Source organism: Arachis hypogaea, chromosome 9, assembly GCF_003086295.3.
Source record: "Arachis hypogaea cultivar Tifrunner chromosome 9, arahy.Tifrunner.gnm2.J5K5, whole genome shotgun sequence".
Lineage (NCBI taxonomy): Eukaryota > Viridiplantae > Streptophyta > Magnoliopsida > Fabales > Fabaceae > Arachis > Arachis hypogaea.
In genome coordinates, this window is record NC_092044.1 from 92,267,008 (window position 1) to 92,286,936 (window position 19,929).

General features: G+C 38.0%; 1 protein-coding gene across 1 annotated transcript; it reads left to right on the forward strand.

Annotated features, from left to right (window-relative positions):
- The first annotated feature begins 243 nt into the window (after positions 1-243).
- On the forward strand, positions 244-3,730 carry LOC112711228 (NADH dehydrogenase [ubiquinone] flavoprotein 1, mitochondrial). Its single transcript, XM_025763837.3, has 3 exons — positions 244-460; positions 1,045-2,514; positions 3,476-3,730. Exon 2 carries the CDS (start codon positions 1,051-1,053, stop codon positions 2,500-2,502), a length of 1,452 nt encoding a protein of 483 aa, XP_025619622.1. The 5' UTR covers positions 244-460; positions 1,045-1,050; the 3' UTR covers positions 2,503-2,514; positions 3,476-3,730.
- The last annotated feature ends 16,199 nt before the right edge of the window (positions 3,731-19,929 follow it).

Here is a 19,929-nt window from a genome sequence, read left to right on the forward strand (position 1 = left end):
TTAAAAATGAGTTAAATAATGTATGTATTCATAAACAAATATATAATGGTTAATTTTACTGATTGATTTTAATACACAAATATATGGTGATTGATTTTAGTAGTTGATTTTGATGTATATCTAATATTTTTTATTTTTAATTACTATTTGTTTATGGTATAATTAAACTCATACATTTATGACAAAAGAAAGCAAAAAACCTAAAAGAGATTATTAAGCTAGGATTTGTCCAAATAATTGATTAATTTTGTTTTTTATATATGAGCAAAAAGGAAAATGAAGGGTGGGCATAGAATAGGCGTGGCCAAAGAAGAGTCCATAAGAGAGGAAGCGAAAATCACACTATAATCTCACAACAAAGGGATCGAAAAGAAGAAACCCACCCAACAACGACAATTGAACAATCAGAATCACTTCCAATTCATCGGTCTCCGCCAGATCCCACCGCCAACGCCTCCAGGTACGTACGCCACCTTCTTCCATTTACTCATTTCTCACCGCTCATAACGCACCCGTTTCGTTACTTCCAATGTGCCCTACTCTCTCCCTTTAAGGGTTTCTGGGATTTATCCCAAATGTGCTCTTTTTCACTGGGATTCACACAACTTGTGTTCTCGCACTTAAATTTTCTCTCTGTTAGATTAGATATCTGTTTTGGAACCTCGATTGATTTCAAAGTTTTTTTTCTTTTTTAATTGCACCTTTGTAGCTTCAGTTTTCCATTTCTGGCTATAATTTGGTTGTACTGAGCTTGTGTTTGTGTATGTTAATTGTTGTTTTGTAGATAAACTTGACTTATTCACCCAAATATTGGGAGTTAGGGACCTATTTATTTGGTTATTAAGGCATGGTCTTGCTAATGATTAGTAAATTCCAAATTGGGTCTGACTGCTACTAATTCGTGGTTTTATATTATCTGTATGTTGGTTAAGGGCCCGAATATTTTTATTAGCGATCTTGCATTTGATGAAACTGGTCAAAAGGAAATTTGGTTAGGATAGTTAAATTGAAATCTGTTTGGTTTGCAAAACTTGTTTCTGTCAGGCAACCATGAGAGGAATTCTTTCTCTGAAGAGGGCAGCTTTGGCTTCCCGTCATAGCGAGAAGTTGGGTGTCAGTTTCAGATTGCTTAGCACTCAGGCTGCATCAAATGCTAGCACACCACAGCCTCCTCCACCACCTCCACCTCCAGAGAAAACCCATTTTGGTGGACTCAAGGATGAGGACAGGATTTTTACCAACTTATATGGGTTGCACGATCCTTTTCTTAAAGGTGCTATGAAGCGGGGTGACTGGTATCGCACCAAAGACCTGGTACTTAAGGGCACTGATTGGATTGTGAATGAAATGAAGAAGTCTGGCCTCCGTGGACGTGGTGGTGCTGGTTTTCCTTCTGGACTAAAATGGTCATTCATGCCAAAAACATCTGATGGACGCCCTTCCTATCTTGTTGTCAATGCTGATGAAAGTGAACCTGGGACTTGCAAAGACAGGGAAATTATGAGGCACGACCCACATAAGTTGCTAGAGGGTTGCTTGATTGCTGGAGTGGGAATGAGGGCTAGTGCTGCTTACATTTATATTCGGGGTGAATATGTGAATGAACGTATAAATCTTGAAAAGGCTAGGAAAGAGGCTTATGCAGCTGGTTTGTTGGGTAAGAATGCTTGCGGCTCAGGCTATGACTTTGATGTTCATATACACTATGGCGCTGGTGCTTATATTTGTGGCGAGGAAACTGCCCTCTTGGAGAGCCTTGAAGGAAAACAAGGTAAACCAAGATTGAAGCCGCCTTTCCCAGCCAATGCAGGATTGTATGGCTGTCCCACAACCGTGACAAATGTGGAAACTGTGGCTGTTTCTCCAACCATCCTTAGGCGTGGGCCAGAATGGTTTGCCAGTTTTGGTAGGAAGAACAACTCCGGGACGAAATTGTTTTGTGTGTCTGGACATGTGAACAAACCTTGCACTGTTGAAGAAGAAATGAGTATACCACTGAAGGAGTTAATAGAGAGACACTGTGGAGGTGTTAGAGGAGGATGGGATAATTTACTTGCAGTAATTCCTGGAGGATCATCTGTTCCCTTGATTCCAAAGAATATCTGTGATGATGTGTTGATGGATTACGATGCATTGAAGGCTGTCCAGACTGGATTGGGAACTGCCGCTGTGATTGTGATGGATAAATCAACTGATGTTGTGGATGCCATTGCGAGGCTTTCTTACTTCTACAAGCATGAGAGCTGTGGGCAGTGTACACCATGCAGGGAGGGAACAGGATGGCTTTGGATGATCATGGAAAGAATGAAAGTTGGGAATGCAAAGCTAGAAGAAATTGATATGCTTCAGGAGGTGACTAAGCAAATTGAAGGACACACCATCTGTGCATTGGGTGATGCCGCTGCATGGCCAGTGCAGGGTCTTATCAGGCATTTTAGGCCAGAACTTGAGAAGAGGATTAGGGAGCGAGCAGAAAGGGAGTTGCTGCAAGCTACTGGTTAGGCATATGTTAAGGTTGTTACTTAAATCTTATTTTATCACCTATTTTTAGTTTCTTTGAAGGAAATGTATTTTCTCCTTTACTAGTTATAATTCTAAAGGTCTAGGATTGAAAACAAGAGAAAAACACAAGGGTGAAGGGTTAGGTGTTAAAACATAAAATTAGGGGTAAAATTTCATGGATGAGCTTTATGTCTTAAATTGTGGGGTTAGACACAGATGGTTCCCGTAACTGGTTAACCATGGTATTTAAGTCTTCTGTTTATTGTTCTTCTGTATGGAAAGTAATTAGATGAAAGCAAATGCTTGTCAATCTACGGGTTTTCTTTTTCCTTAAATTCCCATTCTATGGTTTCATAATAACACTGCCTATTAATATCATACAGAACTCAAATGCACCCATTTTTATACATGGATCATATTTTCTTTGATTTCAAGGCTTGGATTTCTCATGAGTTGCATGTTGAATGGAAATATCTTTGTTATTTTCTATGGTTAATCTGTTTATCTTTTATTTGCTTAACATTCACTTCTCACCAAAGTGTCCAATAGCCAGTTAGTTGTGGAATGTTGGCTATATCATGATTTCATTCATTTGTTTTTTCTTGCTTTTTATCTTTATTCTTTTTCCCTTTTTTGGTTATCTTGGATTTCTGTAATTCGCTCTGCTAGTGTTTGTGAAAAATTTTCATGTTATACTATAGGAAAACTTTCAAGTGTACCGGTACACTGGTGTTTCAGTAAATTTTAACCGGTGATCTTAATTATAAAAAAAAATATATAATATATATAATTAAGATCAACGGTTAAAATTTACTGAAACCCCAGTGTACCGATATACTTGAAAGCTTTCCTATACTATAATACTGACATTGGTGAAAGAGTTTCAGCCATGCTAAGGAACATTTTTTATTATGATGCGCCTATAATGTGTATTTGTGTTTATGTTGACGAATTTTCCTTGTAATATCTGTAGGTAAACAATGCTGGTAGATAGCAAAAATTGAAATAAGGCTGTGCGTTTTGATTCGGAAATATAGGGCAGCTCAAGTCCTCTGGTTTCATCAACTTTCGTTTACTTTAATGCTGTGGCAGACTTGTTCTTGTGCCAGAAAAGAAAAATGTCTGAGCAAGATAAAATTTGTTTCCTGAACTTGTGTTGTCATTTGGCACATTTTCATGTAATTTTTTTCAAATAATATATATACACTGTTGTTGACTTTGTTAAGCATTTCATGATCATGTTTATTGTTTATCAATGAGTGATGAGCGATATCTTCAGCAAAATCACCATGCTAAGGTTTTTCTGGGATTTAAATTGTTGCTGTCATTAAACATTTTTGAGATTTGTGTTGATTAATGTTTATATGGAATAAAACTTGATGATAGGAGATTAATAATTTTGAGCTAGACTTCTTTTTTTTGGGCTTAAATATCATTAATTTATTATCATTCGGTTGCCTTTGCATTAGGAAAGAGATATAGATTTTGAATTTCTTTTTTCCGCTCAAGTATAGATTTTGAAGTTGAAAAAAAAAAAAGAGAGAGGTTGGTTGCCTGATTGGTAAAGAAATGCCAAACAAAAGATTTAAAAAACAGAAACAAAAATGTGAATATTATGTGTAAATCTATAGTATAATTTAAAGGCTTTTGGTGATAATTAATACTGAAATTCTTATCTAAACATGATAATGAATTGATGCTAAGCTTTACGGGTAGAGTTTATAACAATTACAGGTATGACATTGTAAAATTCCTGAAATTGATCATGAAGGAAAATTAAACCAAGAGTGCTTCTATGGAGTCATGTCATTTCCATAGTTGCGATCACTTTAATATCCTCTTTCACTGAGTTTGTATCCTTGAAAATGGTTTTCATATGTCAAATCACTTTCAACAATGTTAGGAATTGTCATAGGGCCTTTTGCTGCAAGATTTGCAGTCTTGGCTTTTAACTTAACCTTATTATTTTCTTGTGTTTTATGTTTAAAGCAGTGGTACAGGGTTGATTCTTGCTCTATCGTTCCCTTCCATTCTAAGCAGTATTGAATTATTGATGTATGACTCCTTGAATAAGTTAACAACCGAATTCTCTCTTACTTTTCATACAATAATTAATAATTACTCTTTCCTTTTTTATACGGATCAAATTTGTGTTTCTAATTTTAAATTATGAATTTAGTCTTTCTATCAATATTCTAGTTAATAACGTCAACAAAAAGCTTAGTTAAAACATTAACTACACTTGACATGTCATTAGATAAGCATACATAGCAGGAAAAGTGTTTCAATTAGACATTTAGACCAATTTGATCATGGGTTGAAAATAGAGAATGTGTTTGGTTGTTATTTCTATTTAACAATTAACTAACAATATTTTGTCCTATTAAATTTGAATATTAGGATAATTTACAATTAGAAAAATCAAATGTTAGTCTTTTTTGTTAGAATATAAATTAATTATATAATTATTGCATCTAAATTCTCAATTTTAGTAAAAAAGAAATGTTAGAGGATTATTAAAATTGTTTTTGACCACCAATTAACCATCAACATTTAAAAGTACATGCTTGCTATACATACAAGCTTTTTTGGCTTATAAGTTGGGCCAAACTCCACAAAAACTACTTTCACCAACTCGAGCGTGATAACACGCGCGTCACTCAACCGTTTCCAAAGCGCGCTCTCGCTCATCTTTATGAAAGACGCTTCTTCTTCTTCCTCGATCAAAACCACAACCGTCAAGATTCAAACCACGTTCGAAATCTCTCAACAAGTTGTGAAAATCGTCGCCAACACTAGAGGAAATCAACAAGAAAACTTCAAAATCTCTATAAAAAAAACACCCAAAAAAAGAAGAAAGATTATTCAAGGTACTATTTCACTAATCTTGGAGGTTTTTCATTTTTCTCTTTCTGATTTCGAATGCAAAACACTATATCACCATATTTTGCAATTATTAAGTAGATTCATTATGTGTTCTTGGTTTAAAGTAGATATTACCATACTCATCAAACTGTTCAAGTCGGTGATGATTGTTGGTTGTTGTTTAAACTGTTTTACGTACTCTTTCGTGAATGGTTTAACATATTCTTTCATCTATTTTTGTGAATGTTTGCATGTTTGTAAGTGAGTTTGTATAAATATAAACTTTCGACTGTATTTCAAGTAAACTCATATATGAGTGTATATGACTGGAATTTGGATGTATATCAACCGAATTCGAGTGCCACTGGTGCGTCTAGTGTCATTTTATGCATGTTTGGTTGACTTAAATATCATTTTGAACTCATAAAGGTGTATGTGACTGGTATTTGAGTATATATCACGCGTATTCGAGTGTAACTGGTGCTGTTGTGCTTGTGCTTGCGCTTGTAGTGTCATTGATGTATGTTTTGTTGACTTGAATATTGGTGCACGAAATTGAAAATCACAATTCTTGACAATTCCGCACAACTAACCAGCAAGTGCACTGGGTCGTCCAAGTAATACCTTACGTGAGTAAGAGTCGATCCCACGGAGATTATTGGTTTGAAGCAATCTATGTTTATTTTATTAATCTTAGTCAGGATGTCAATAAGGTTATTTGGATTTAATTGTAAGAAGTAAAAGTGTTTGGAATAAGTAATTGTTACTTTATTAATGAAGAACATGTTGGGGTTTTGGAGATGCTTTGTCCTCTGACTTCAACTCTTCCTTGAAATCATTTTCCACACGCAAGGCTCCTTCCATGGCAAGCTGTATGTAGGGTGTCACCATTGTCAGTGGCTACCTCCTATCCTCTCAGTGAAAATGGTCCAGATGCTCTGTCACAGTACGGCTAATCAGCTGTTGGTTCTCGATCATGTTGGAATAGGATCCATTGACCCTTTTGCGTTTGTCATCACGCCCAGCAATCGCGAGTTTGAAGCTCGTCACAGCCATTCAATCCTTGAATCCTACTCGGAATACCACAGACAAGGTTTAGACTTTTCGGATCCTCAAGAGTGGCCGCCATCAATTCTAGCTTATACCACGAAGATTCTGATTAAGGAATCTAAGAGAAGCTCATTCAGTCTGATGTAGAACGGAGGTGGTTGTCAGGCACACATTCATGGATCTGAGAAAGGTGATGAGTGTCACAGATCATCACCTTCTTCATGTTTAAGTGTGAATGAACATCTTAGATAGGAACAAGCGTGTTTAAATGGAAAACAAAGGTAATTGTATTAATTCATCGAGACGCTGCAGAACTCCTCACCCTCAACAATGGAGTTTAGAGACTCATGCTGTTAACCTGTTTCTGGCGCTGGACGCCAGACAGCAGCATGATACTGGCGTTGAACGCCAGTTTACGTCGTCTATCTTCGCGCAAAGTATGGACTATTATATATTTCTGGAAAGCCCTGGATGTCTACTTTCCAACGCCGTTAAGAGCGCGCCAATTGGACTCCTGTAGCTCCAGAAAATCCATTTCGAGTGCAGGAAGTTCAGAATCCAACAACATCAGCAGTCCTTTTTCAGCCTAACTCAGATTTTTGCTCAGCTCCCTCAATTTCAGCCAGAAAATACCTGAAATCACAGAAAAACACACAAACTCATAGTAAGGTCCAAAAATATGATTTTTTCCTAAAAACTAATAATATTTAACTAAAACTAATTAAAACATGCTAAAATCTACATGAAATTACCCCCAAAAAGCGTATAAAATATCCGCTCATCACAACACCAAACTTAAACTGTTACTTGTCCTCAAGCAACTAGATGAATAAAAGAGGATAAAAAGAAATCAAGAAGCAATAATATCTCAGAGTTTTAAGTGAAGCTCAGATTCTAATTAGATGAGCGGGGCTATTAACTTTTTGCTTCCAAACAGTTTTGGCATCTCACTTTATCCTTTGAAATTCAAAATGATTGGCATCCATAGGAACTCAGAATTCAGATAGTATTATTGATTTTCCTCGTTAAGTATGTTGATTCTTGAACACAGCTACTTTTATGAGTCTTGGCCGTGGCCCTAAGCACTTTGTTTTCCAGTATTACCACCGGATACACAAATGCCACAGACACATGACTGGGTGAACCTTTTCAGATTGTGACTCAGCTTTGCTAGAGTCCCCAGTTAGAGGTGTCCAGAGCTCTTAAGCGCACTCTTTTTGCTTTGGATCACGACTTTAACCACTCAGTCTCAAGTTTTCACTTGGACCTGCATGCCACAAGCACATGGTTAGGGACATCTTGGTTTAGCCGCTTAGGCTTGGAACTATTTCCTTGGGCCCTCCTATCCACTGATGCTCAAAGCCTTGGATCCTTTTCTTAATCCAATGATTCCTTGTAAATTTTTTTTTGAATTCTTTTTCTTGCTTCAAGAATCAAATTCATGATTTTTCAGATCATCAATAATATTTTTCGTGTTCCTCATTCTTTCAGGAGCCAACAATTTTAGCATTCATAAAATTCAATATAAAAAATATGCACTGTTCAAGCATTCGTTCAGAAGACAAAAAGTATTGCCACCACATATAAATAATTAGAATTTTCCTTATTAAGAACTCGAAAAAATTAAATTACTTCTTTATTCTAATTATCTACTATTTTATTGATGTCTGATGATGACGAGAAAAATAAATTATAACTTAATTGGGAATAAAGCCAGAATAGATATACTAATTACTACTACTACTACTATATATATCTCCTAAGGTAAATTTCTATAATAACACTATCACAGAGTTAAAGCTAAAATTAGAACTCAACAACCTGTGTTTTGAGAAGTAGATGTTCCTCTGATCTGTGGGGTGCTTGGTCCTTCAAGGATTAATTTCTGGCGCTTCAGCTCCCTTAAATCACGCCCTTGCTCTTCTTGTTCCTTAAGCAGTTTACAAAGCATGCTACTTTGATTGTTCTGTTCTTCCTTTATTTGGTTCATAGCTTCTTGCAATTTGGAAATAGATGCCTCAAGATGTTCCCAATATTCGAATTGAGAAAGTTTTGGGAGGACTTCCTGTGCTCTCCTCTTGATTGGATCATCCTGCAGCTGTTGTCTGTCCATTGATATTCTAGTGATTGGCCTCTCAACTGAGATATAATCTGTTATTCCCATCTTCACTCCGGCATCTCTGAAGAGCATAGAAATTAAGCTTGGATAGGCTAATCTGGCATCCTTGGAATTCCTGTTTGCTATTTTGTATAGTTCACACGAGATCAGTTGATGGACTTCTACTTCTTTTCCCAACATGATGCAGTGAATCATCACTGCTCTTTTAATAGTAACTTCAGAACGGTTGCTGGTGGGCAATATAGAACGCCCAATGAAATCCAGCCAGCCTCTGGCTGCTGGTTTGAGATCTTCTCTTTTGAGTTGATTTGGGATGCCAGTCGTGCTGGTGGTCCACCTGGCTTCAGGGATGCATATATCCTCTAGAATCTTGTCCAAGCCTTTATTTACCCTCATCATTCTCCTATTAAAGGAGTCTGGGTCATCTTTCAGTTGAGGAAGCTTAAAGATCTCCTTGATTTTGTCAGGATGGGTATGAACAATCTTTCCTCTGACTAAGGTCCGATGGTCATAGAGGGCAGCTCCAATTATTCTTTGCCTGTCTGTCTGCCATAGATTAGCATATAACTCCTGAACCATGTTCCTTCCCACTTTCGTTTCAGGATTAGCTAGGATTTCCCAGTTCCTGTTTCGAATTTGTTCTTGGATCTCCGGATATTCATCTTCTTTCAGATCGAACTTGACTTCCGGGATCACTGATCTTAGACTCATTATTTTGTAGTAATGGTCTGAATGTTCTTTAGTTAAGAACTTCCCTTGATTCCAAAGTGGCTTTGGAATATTCTCTTTCTTGCCTCTTGGGTTGGGTTGTTTTCCTTTAGGGGCCATGATCAAAGTGAGTATGTTTTTGTGATCACGGATAAGCACACCAAACTTAGAGGTTTGCTTGTCCTCAAGCAAAAGAAGAGAGAGAAAAGGGATAGGAGGAGAGCAAGTGTGGAATGGTGGATGATGAGTGGGGCGCCAAAAGTGAATTTAAAGGGAGGGGGTGGGTGTTCGAAAATAAGAAAAAGATATAAGATAAGAGATATGATTTATAAAAGATAAATATGATAAGAAAAGGATATAATTTAAAAAGATATGAAATGAATCTGAATTTTTAATTTGAACAAGATTTTAAAAGATAATTAAATTTTGAAAAACTTAAAAAAAAGTTGGATTGGATTGGAAATCATTTGTCTTTATGGATGAAGATGCATGTAAAATCTTTGAAAAAGGGATTTTAGAAATTAGGGATTTTAGAAATTGGGATTAAAATTTTTGGAATTGAAGGATGATATTTGGAAACATGTTTATGCAATAAATCATGAATTGAAACATAAAAATTAGAAAATTTTTGAAGAAAAACGAATTTTACCTCTTCCCCACCATCCTGGCGTTAAACGCCCAAACGCTGCATGTTTTGGGCATTTAACGCCCAATTGCTGCTTCTCCTGGGCGTTCAACGCCCAGCTGTTGCTTCTTTCTGGCGTTGAACGCCAGGAAGTCCTTTGTCACTGGGCGTTTTTCTGAACGCCCAGGAAGCTGTCAATCTGGCGTTAAACGCCCAGAAGGTGCTTCTTTCTGACGTTCAACGCCCAGAAGATGCTCCTTTCTGGCGTTTAACGCCCAGATGGCTACCCTTACTGGCGTTGAACGCCCAGTGGGTGTTTCTTTTGGGCGTTCAACGCCCAAAACGTTTCTTTCTGGCTTTTTCACGCCAGTGAGCTTCCAAATTTCCTTGTAACTCTGTGAATTCAATCAATTGCTATTTTACCTTTTGGAGATACTTTGACATATACCTGTAAAGATCAATTAATTAGCAAAAACAAATAAAATTAAATTTTGTGAATGGCTGGGTTGCCTCCCAGCAAGCGCTTCTTTAATGTCATTAGCTGGACTATTACTGAGCTTTTAATCAAGTCTCAGTTTTGAGCATTCTTGCTCAAAATTGCTTTCATGATAATGTTTAACTCTCTGTCCATTAACAATGAACTTTTTGTTAGATTCATTATCCTGAAGCTCTACGTATCCATATGGTGATACACTTGTAATCACATATGGACCTCTCCACCGGGATTTTAATTTCCCGGGGAATAATTTGAGCCTAGAATTAAATAGCAGAACTTTCTGCCCCGGCTCAAAGACTCTGGATGACAATTTCTTATCATGCCATCTTTTCGCTTTCTCTTTGTAAATTTTTGCATTTTCGAAAGCATTGAGTCTAAATTCCTCTAGCTCATTTAACTGGAGCAATCGTTTTTCTCCAGCTAACTTGGCATCAAGGTTTAGGAATCTGGTTGCCCAGTAGGCCTTGTGTTCTAGTTCCACTCGCAAGTGACATGCCTTTCCATACACAAGCTGGTATGGGGAGGTCCCTATAGGGGTCTTGAATGCTGCTCTGTATGCCCACAGAGCATCATCCAAGCTTCTTGCCCAATCCCTTCTACGGTTAATTACAGTCCGTTCCAGGATTCTTTTGATTTCTCTATTTGAGACTTCAGCTTGCCCATTAGTCTGTGGATGATATGGAGTGGCCACCCTGTGGCTAACTCCATAACGAACCAAAGCAGAATAGAGCTGTTTATTGCAGAAATAAGTGCCCCCATCACTAATTAGTACTCTAGGGGTGCCAAATCTGCTGAAGATGTGTTTCTGGAGGAATTTTAACACTGTCTTAGTGTCATTAGTGGGTGTTGCAATAGCTTCCACCCATTTGGATACATAATCCACTGCCACCAGAATATAAGTGTTTGAGTATGATGGTGGGAAAGGTCCCATGAAGTCAATACCCCATACATCAAACAACTCAATCTCTAAGATTCCTTGTTGAGGCATGGCATAACTGTGAGGCAGATTACCAGATCTTTGGCAACTGTCACAATTAAGTACAAACACTCAGGAATCTTTATAGAGAGTAGGCCAGTAGAAGCCACATTGGAGGACTCTTGTGGCTGTTCGCTCACTTCCAAAATGTCCTCCATACTGGGATCCATGGCAGTGCCATAGGATCTTCTGCGCTTCTTCTTTAGGCACACATCTATGGATTACTCTGTCTGCACATCTCTTAAAGAGATACGGCTCATGCCAAAGATAATACTTTGCATCCGTGATCAGCTTCTTTGATTGCTGCCTACTGTATTCTTTGGGTATGAATCTCACTGCCTTGTAGTTTGCAATGTTTGCAAACCATGGCACTTCCTGGATGGCAAAGAGTTGCTCATCCGGAAAGTTTTCAGAGATCTCAGTAAGAGGGACGGACGCCCCTTCTACTGGTTCTATTCGGGACAGGTGATCTGCTACCTGATTTTCTGTCCCTTTTCTGTCTCTTATTTCTATATCAAACTCTTGAAGAAGCAACACCCATCTTATAAGTCTGGGTTTTGAATCCTTCTTTGTGAGTAGATATTTAAGAGCAGCATGATCAGTGTACACAATCACTTTTGATCCTACTAAATAGGATCTGAATTTGTCAATGGCATAAACCACTGCAAGTAGCTCTTTTTCTGTGGTTGTGTAGTTCTTCTGTGCGTCATTTAGAACACGGCTGGCATAGTAAATGACATGCAGAAGCTTGTCATGCCTTTGTCCCAACACTGCACCAATGGTATAGTCACTGGCATCACACAATAGTTTAAATGGCAATGTCCAGTTTGGTGCAGAGATGATTGGTGCTGTGACCAATTTAGCTTTTAGAGTCTCAAATGCCTGCAGACACTCCTTATCAAAGACAAATGGCGTGTCAGCAGCTAGCAGGTTACTTAGAGGTTTGGCGATTTTTGAAAAATCCTTTATAAACCTCCTATAGAATCCTGCATGCCCTAGAAAGCTTCTTATTACCTTAACATTGGCAGGTGGTGGTAATTTTTCAATTACCTCTACCTTAGCTTGATCCACCTCTATTCCTTTGTTCGAAATTTTGTGCCCAAGGACAATTCCTTCAGTTACCATAAAGTGACATTTTTCCCAGTTTAAAACCAGGTTAGTCTCTTGGCATCTCTTTAGAACAAGTGCTAGATGGTCAAGACAGGAGCTGAATGAGTCTCCAAATATTGAAAAGTCATCCATGAAGACTTCGAGAAATTTTTCCACCATATCAGAGAAAATTGAGAGCATGCACCTCTGAAAGGTTGCAGGTGCATTGCACAAACCAAATGGCATCCTTCTGTATGCAAATACTCCAGATGGACATGTGAATGCCGTTTTCTCTTGATCCTCTGGATCCACTGCAATTTGATTATAACCTGAATATCCATCCAGGAAGCAGTAGTATTCATGACCTGCTAGTCTTTCTAGCACCTGGTCTATGAATGGTAAAGGAAAATGATCCTTTCTGGTGGCTGTATTGAGCCTTCTATAATCAATACACATACGCCACCCTGTAACTGTTCTTGTAGGAACCAGTTCATTTTTTTTCATTATGAACCACTGTCATGCCTCCCTTCTTAGGGACGACTTGGACAGGGCTTACCCAGGGGCTGTCAGAAATAGGATAAATAATCCCAGCCTCTACTAATTTAGTGACTTTCTTCTGTACCACTTCCTTCATGGATGGATTCAGCTGCCTTTGTGGTTGGACCACTGGCTTGGTGTCACCCTTCAATAGGATCTTGTGCATGCATCTGGCTGGGCTAATGCCCTTAAGATCACTGATGGACCACCCAAGAGTTGTCTTGTGTGTCCTTAGTACTTGAATCAGTGCTTCCTCTTCCTGTGGCTCTAAGGTAGAGCTTATGATTACAGGGAAGGTATCACCTTCTCCCAGAAATACATATTTCAGGGATGGTGGTAATGGTTTGAGCTCGGATTTTGGAGGTTTCTCCTCTTCTTGAGGAATTTTCAGAGGTTCTATTATTCTCTCTGATTCCTCCAAATCAGGCTGAACATCTTCAAAGATGTCCTCTGGCTCTGATTCGAGACTCTCAGCCATATTGACCTCTCTTACCAAAGAGTCAATGATATCAACACTCATGCCGTCATTTGGGGTGTCTGAATGTTGCATGGCTTTAACAACATTCAACTTGAACTCCTCCTCATTGACTCTCAGGGTTACTTCCCCTTTTTGGACGTCAATGAGGGTTCGGCCAGTTGCTAGGAAAGGTCTTCCTAGAATGAGAGTTGCACTCTTGTGCTCCTCCATTTCCAGCACCACAAAGTCAGTAGGAAAGGCAAATGGCCCAACCTTGACAATCATGTCTTCAATCACTCCTGATGGGTATTTAATGGAGCCATCAGCAAGTTGAAGACATATCCGGGTTGGTTTGACTTCTTCAGTCAAACCAAGCTTTGTGATAATAGATGCAGGTATTAGGTTGATACTTGCCCCAAGATCACATAGAGCTTGCTTGGTACAATTACCCTCTAATGTGCATGGTATCATAAAGCTCCCGGGATCTTTAAGCTTCTCAGGTAAGCTTTTCAGAATGACTGCACTGCATTCTTCAGTGAGGTAAACTTTTTCAGTTTCCCTCCAATCCTTCTTATAACTTAAGATCTCTTTCATGAACTTAGCATAAGAGGGTATTTGCTCAAGTGCTTCTGCAAACGGAATCTTTATTTCAAGAGTCCTGAGATAGTCTGCAAAGCGGGCAAATTGCTTATCCTGTTCCGCTTGGCGGAGTTTTTGAGGATAAGGCATTTTGGCTTTGTATTCCTCAACCTTAATTGCTGCAGGTTTATTGCCTACAGATGTAGATTGGGAAGCCTTTTTAGAAGGGTTGTTATCAGCACTTGTATGTGACTGATCCCCCACTAGCGTTTGAATGCCAGGGGTGGGAGCTGGAGTGGTGTTAGACGCCAACTCCTTATCTGTTACTGGCGTCTGAACGCCAGAACTGTGCTCCCTTTGGGCGTTCAATGCCGGATTCATGCTTGTTTCTGGCGTTGAACGCCAGGAATGAGCATGGTCTGGGCGTTCAGCGCCAGCATTATTCCTCTCTGGGCTCTGATTGTCCTCAGAGGGATTTTGAGTAGCCATTTGTTCATTTCTTGGCTTCCTGCTGCTTTGAAGTGAGGTATTTAATGTTTTCCCACTTCTTAATTGAACTGCTTGGCATTCTTCTGCTATTTGTTTTGACAGTTGCTTTTCTGTTTGCTTTAACTGTACTTCCATATTCCTGTTAGCCATTCTTGTTTTCTGTAGTATTTCCTTGAATTCGGCTAGCTGCTGAGTTAGAAAGTCTAATTGCTGATTGAATTCATTAGCCTGATCTACAGGACTGAGTTTAGCAGTTACTGTTTTAGCTTCTTCTTTCATGGAAGATTCACTGCTTAGGTACAGATGCTGATTTCTGGCAACTGTATCAATAAGCTCTTGAGCTTCTTCAATTATTTTTCTCATATGTATAGATCCACCAGCTAAGTGATCTAGAGAAATCTGAGCTTTTTCTGTAAGCCCATAGTAGAAGATGTCTAATTGCACCCACTCTGAAAACATCTCAGAGGGGCATTTTCTTAGCATCTCTCTGTATCTCTCCCAGGCATCATAAAGGGATTCATTATCTCCTTGTTTGAAGCCTTGGATGCTTAGCCTTAGCTGTGTCATCCGTTTTGGAGGAAAGTAGTGATTCAGGAATTTTTCTGACAGCTGTTTCCATGTCTTTATGCTATTTTTAGGTTGGTTATTTAACCACCTCTTAGCTTGATCTTTTACAGTAAATAGAAATAGTAATAATCTGTAGACATCCTGATCTACTTCCTTATCATGTACTGTGTCAGCAATTTGCAAAAATTATGCCAGAAACTCTGTAGGTTCTTCGTGTGGAAGACCGGAATACTGGCAGCTTTGCTGCACCATGATAATGAGCTGAGGATTCAACTCAAAGCTACTAACTCCAATGGAGGGTATACAGATACTACTCCCATATGAAGCAGTAGTGGGGTTAGCATATGACCCCAGAGTCCTCCTGGACTGTTCATTTCCACTTAGTTCCATAATGGAATAAAGGAGATGGTATGGATGTTGATATTATTTATTTTATAAAAATTTATTTTATAAAATAAAGTAAAAATAAAACAAATAAAAACGAAATAAAATAAATAAAAAAATGAAAATATTTTTTTTGAAGATTTTCGAAAAATTTTAAAATTGAAATCTGAAAATTTTATATAAAAATTTTGAAATTATTGTTTAAAATTAGTTAGAAAAGATATTTTTTTTTGAATTTTGAATTTTATGATGAAAGAGAAAAACATATAAAAGACACAAGACTTAAAATTTTTAGATCTAATGCTCCTTATTTTCGAAAATTTTGGAGGGAAAACACCAAGGAACACCAAACTTAAAAATTTTGAGATCAAAACACAAGAAAGACTCAAGAACACCTTGAAGATTCACAAGAACACCAAGAACAAAAGAAAGAACACCAAACTTAAAATTTTTAGAAAACCAAGACAAATTTTCGAAAATTAAAGAAAAAATAACAAGAAAACACCAAACTTAGAGTTTGGCACAAGATTCAATCAAAGAAAAATTATTTTTGAAAAAGATTTTTAAAAGAAGATGCCCAATTGCCAAGAACATAAGCCAACGCTATATCCAACTGAGCTAAAAATGTAACGTATTTTAAAGATGTATTATTTTTGTGGATAAAAGTATAATTTTTGAAAGTTAATGTTTTGAAAAAGCACAAGAAAAACAAGAAAAGACACAAAACAAGAAAAACTCAAGATCAAACAAGAAAAATAAACAAGAACAACTTGAAGATCAATGAAGAACAAAGAACACAAGTTCGAAAATTTAAAGAAAAATATAAAATATGCAATTAACACCAAACTTTGAACAAGACACTAAACTCACGAAAGGAAATTAAAAATTGATAAAGAAAAATAATATTTTTTTTGAAAATTTTTTTTGAAAAGAAATTATCCTATCAGAATTTAATGACTCTATAGTAACAAAAATAAATTTTTCCTAATCTAAGAAATAAAATAAACCTTTAGTTGTTCAAACTCGAATAATCCCCGGCAACGGCGCCAAAAACTTGGTGCACGAAATTGAAAATCACAATTCTTGACAATTCCGCACAACTAACCAGCAAATGCACTGGGTCGTCCAAGTAATACCTTACGTGAGTAAGAGTCGATCCCACGGAGATTATTGGTTTGAAGAAATCTATGTTTATTTTATTAATCTTAGTCAGGATGTCAATAAGGTTATTTGGATTTAATTGTAAGAAGTAAAAGTGTTTGGAATAAGTAATTGTTACTTTATTAATGAAGAACATGTTGGGGTTTTGGAGATACTTTGTCCTTTGACTTCAACTCTTCCTTGAAATCCTTTTCCACACGCAAGGCTCCTTCCATGGCAAGCTGTATGTAGGGTGTCACAATTGTCAGTGGCTACCTCCCATCCTCTCAGTGAAAATGGTCCAGATGCTCTGTCACAGCACGACTAATCAGCTGTTGGTTCTTGATCATGTTGGAATAGGATCCATTGACCCTTTTGCGTTTGTCATCACGCCCAGCAATTGCGAATTTGAAGCTCATCACAGCCATTCAATTCTTGAATCCTACTCGGAATACCACAGACAAGGTTTAGACTTTCCAGATCCTCAAGAGTGGCCGCCATCAATTCTAGCTTATACCACGAAGATTCTGATTAAGGAATCTAAGAGAAGCTCATTCAGTCTGATGTAGAACGGAGGTGGTTGTCAGGCACACGTTCATGGATCTGAGGAAGGTGATGAGTGTCACGGATCATCACCTTCTTCATGTTTAAGCGCGAATGAACATCTTAGATAGGAACAAGCGTGTTTAAATGGAAAACAAAGGTAATTGTATTAATTCATCGAGACGCTGCAGAGCTCCTCACCCTCAACAATGGAGTTTAGAGACTCATGCTGCCAAAAGGTACAAATTTTAGATCTAAAAATGTCATGAGGTGCAAAGTAAATCTCTAAAAGTTGTTTAAATAGTAAACTGGTAACCTAGGTTTACAGAAAATGAGTAAACTATGATAGATAGTGCAGAAATCCACTTCTGGGACCCACTTGGTGTGTGCTGGGGCTGAGACTTAAGCTTCTCACGTGCCTGGGGCTGTTTTGGACATTCAACGCCAGGTTGTAACCTGTTTCTGGCGTTGAACTCCAGCTTGTAACCAGTTTCTGGCGCTGGACGCCAGACAGCAGCATGATACTGGCGTTGAACGCCAGTTTACGTTGTCTATCTTTGCGCAAAGTATGGACTATTATATATTGCTGGAAAGCCCTGGATGTCTACTTTTCAGCTCCATTGAGAGCGTGCCAATTGGGCTCCTGTAGCTCCAGAAAATATATTTCGAGTGCAGGGAGGTCAGAATCCAACAGCATCAGCAGTCCTTTTTCAGCCTAACTCAGATTTTTGCTCAGCTCCCTCAATTTCAGCCAGAAAATACCTGAAATCATAGAAAAACACACAAACTCATAGTAAGGTCCAGAAATATGATTTTTGCCTAAAAACTAATAATATTTAACTAAAAACTAATTAAAACATGCTAAAATCTACATGAAATTACCCCCAAAAAGCGTATAAAATATCCGCTCATCAAATATCATTTTGAACTCATATATTTCCATGCAATCCAAAAAATAATAAAGGTGTATGCGACTGGTGTTTGGGTGTATGTAGCTGGTATTTGAATATATGTGGCTGGTATTTGGGTGTATATCAATCGGATTCGAGTGTAACCAGTGAGGTTATTATCTATTAACAATAGTTTTTATTCCTTATAGTAAAAATGGCAAGCAAGAACCCAATAGGCAAAAAATACAATACACACACGCACACACGCACACACGCACACACGGCAAAAAATGCAATGTAAGCATTATCTTAGACCAACTCAATTTTTTCTAGTATAAATATACATGAGCGAAGCGAAGAAGGCCATCGTCCAGAAATTAGGATTTGAGGGTTTGATGCACATCCCTCCGATGAATGTGCCACATAAACTCTTGAAGGAGTTGGCACATTCCTTTAATTTGACAAAAAGAAAATTGGACACCCGGCATGGTACATTGAGAATTAAACCCAAAAAAATAGGAGCTGCCCTTGGCCTGAATGCATCAGGTAACTGATTATAGAAAACCTTTATACTTGAATTCTTTGTAATCTATTCTTTGTAATGTATTCTTCTGATCTCATGTAATCAAAAAATAAATTGAGTTGTATATGGCTGGTATTTGGGTGTATTTCAAGAGATTTGGAGTGTAATTGGTGGTCTTTTTCCTATTTCTATAAGGGACCTATTTTCCGAAAAAGTTAGTTTTAAAGGGCTATCTGAGGAGAACAAAGAAATTTATAGAAGGTTCCAGGGAAAAACATTGAAGAATCTGACTGACGATATGATGGATATTGGTGTTGACAATGATCAATATCGCCTAATATTCAAGAGGATTTTCATCCTCTATATTCAAATGGCATTCTTGTTGCTGACTACCATTAACAAAGTATCTCCTGTCCACATGGTTCCAATTTTTCGACTGGACAACATAACAGAGTAGAACTGGGGCAGCCATGTCCTCAATTTCATCATCAAGGGCATAAGCAATTACCACTTGAAAAAGAAAAAAATCTAGTGATGGCTGCCTCTATGCTTTGATGATTGTCTATTTTCATGAAACAAAACACCGAGACAAGAAAGCAGATGCAATCCTTGGACTGCTGGTGCACGAAATTACAATCACACTTTTGCAATCCGCACAACTAACCAGCAAGTGCACTGGGTCGTCCAAGTAATACCTTACGTGAGTAAGGGTCGATCCCACGGAGATTGTCGGCTTGAAGCAAGCTATGGTTATCTTGTAAATCTTAGTCAGGATACCAATAGGATTCTTTAGCCTTGATTGTAAAAGATAAAAAAAAGGTGTAAAAAGAGTAATTGTTACGCAGTAATGGAGAATATGTTGGAGTTTTGGAGATGCTTTGTCTTCTGAATCCCTGCAACATAATGCTTTCTCACTTTCAAACATGCAAGGCTCCTTCCATGGCAAGCTGTATGTAGGGCATCGCCGTTGTCAATGGCTACTTCCCTTCCTCTCAGTGAAAATGGTCCAAATGCTCAGTCACAGCACGGCTAATCATCTATCGGTTCTCGATCATGTCGGAATAAGATCCCTTGATCCTTTTGCGTCTGTCACTACGCCCAACACTCGCGAGTTTGAAGCTCGTCACAGTCATCCAATCCCAGAATCCTACTCGAAATACCACAGACAAGGTTTAGACTTTCCAGATTCTCAAGGATGCTGCCAATGGATTCTAACTTATACCACGAAGATTCTAATTAAGGAATCTAAGAGATACTCATTCAATCTAATGTAGAATGGAGGTGGTTGTCAGGCACACGTTCGTGGATTGAAGAAGGTGATGAGTGTCACGGATCATCACCTTCTTCATAGTGAAGCGCGAATGAACATCTTAGATAGGAACAAGCGTGT

Excerpts from the sequence above, each read along its gene's own strand:
- LOC112711228 (XM_025763837.3), top strand. The coding sequence starts at position 1,051 with ATGAGAGGAATTCTTTCTCTGAAGAGGGCAGCTTTGGCTTCCCGTCAT.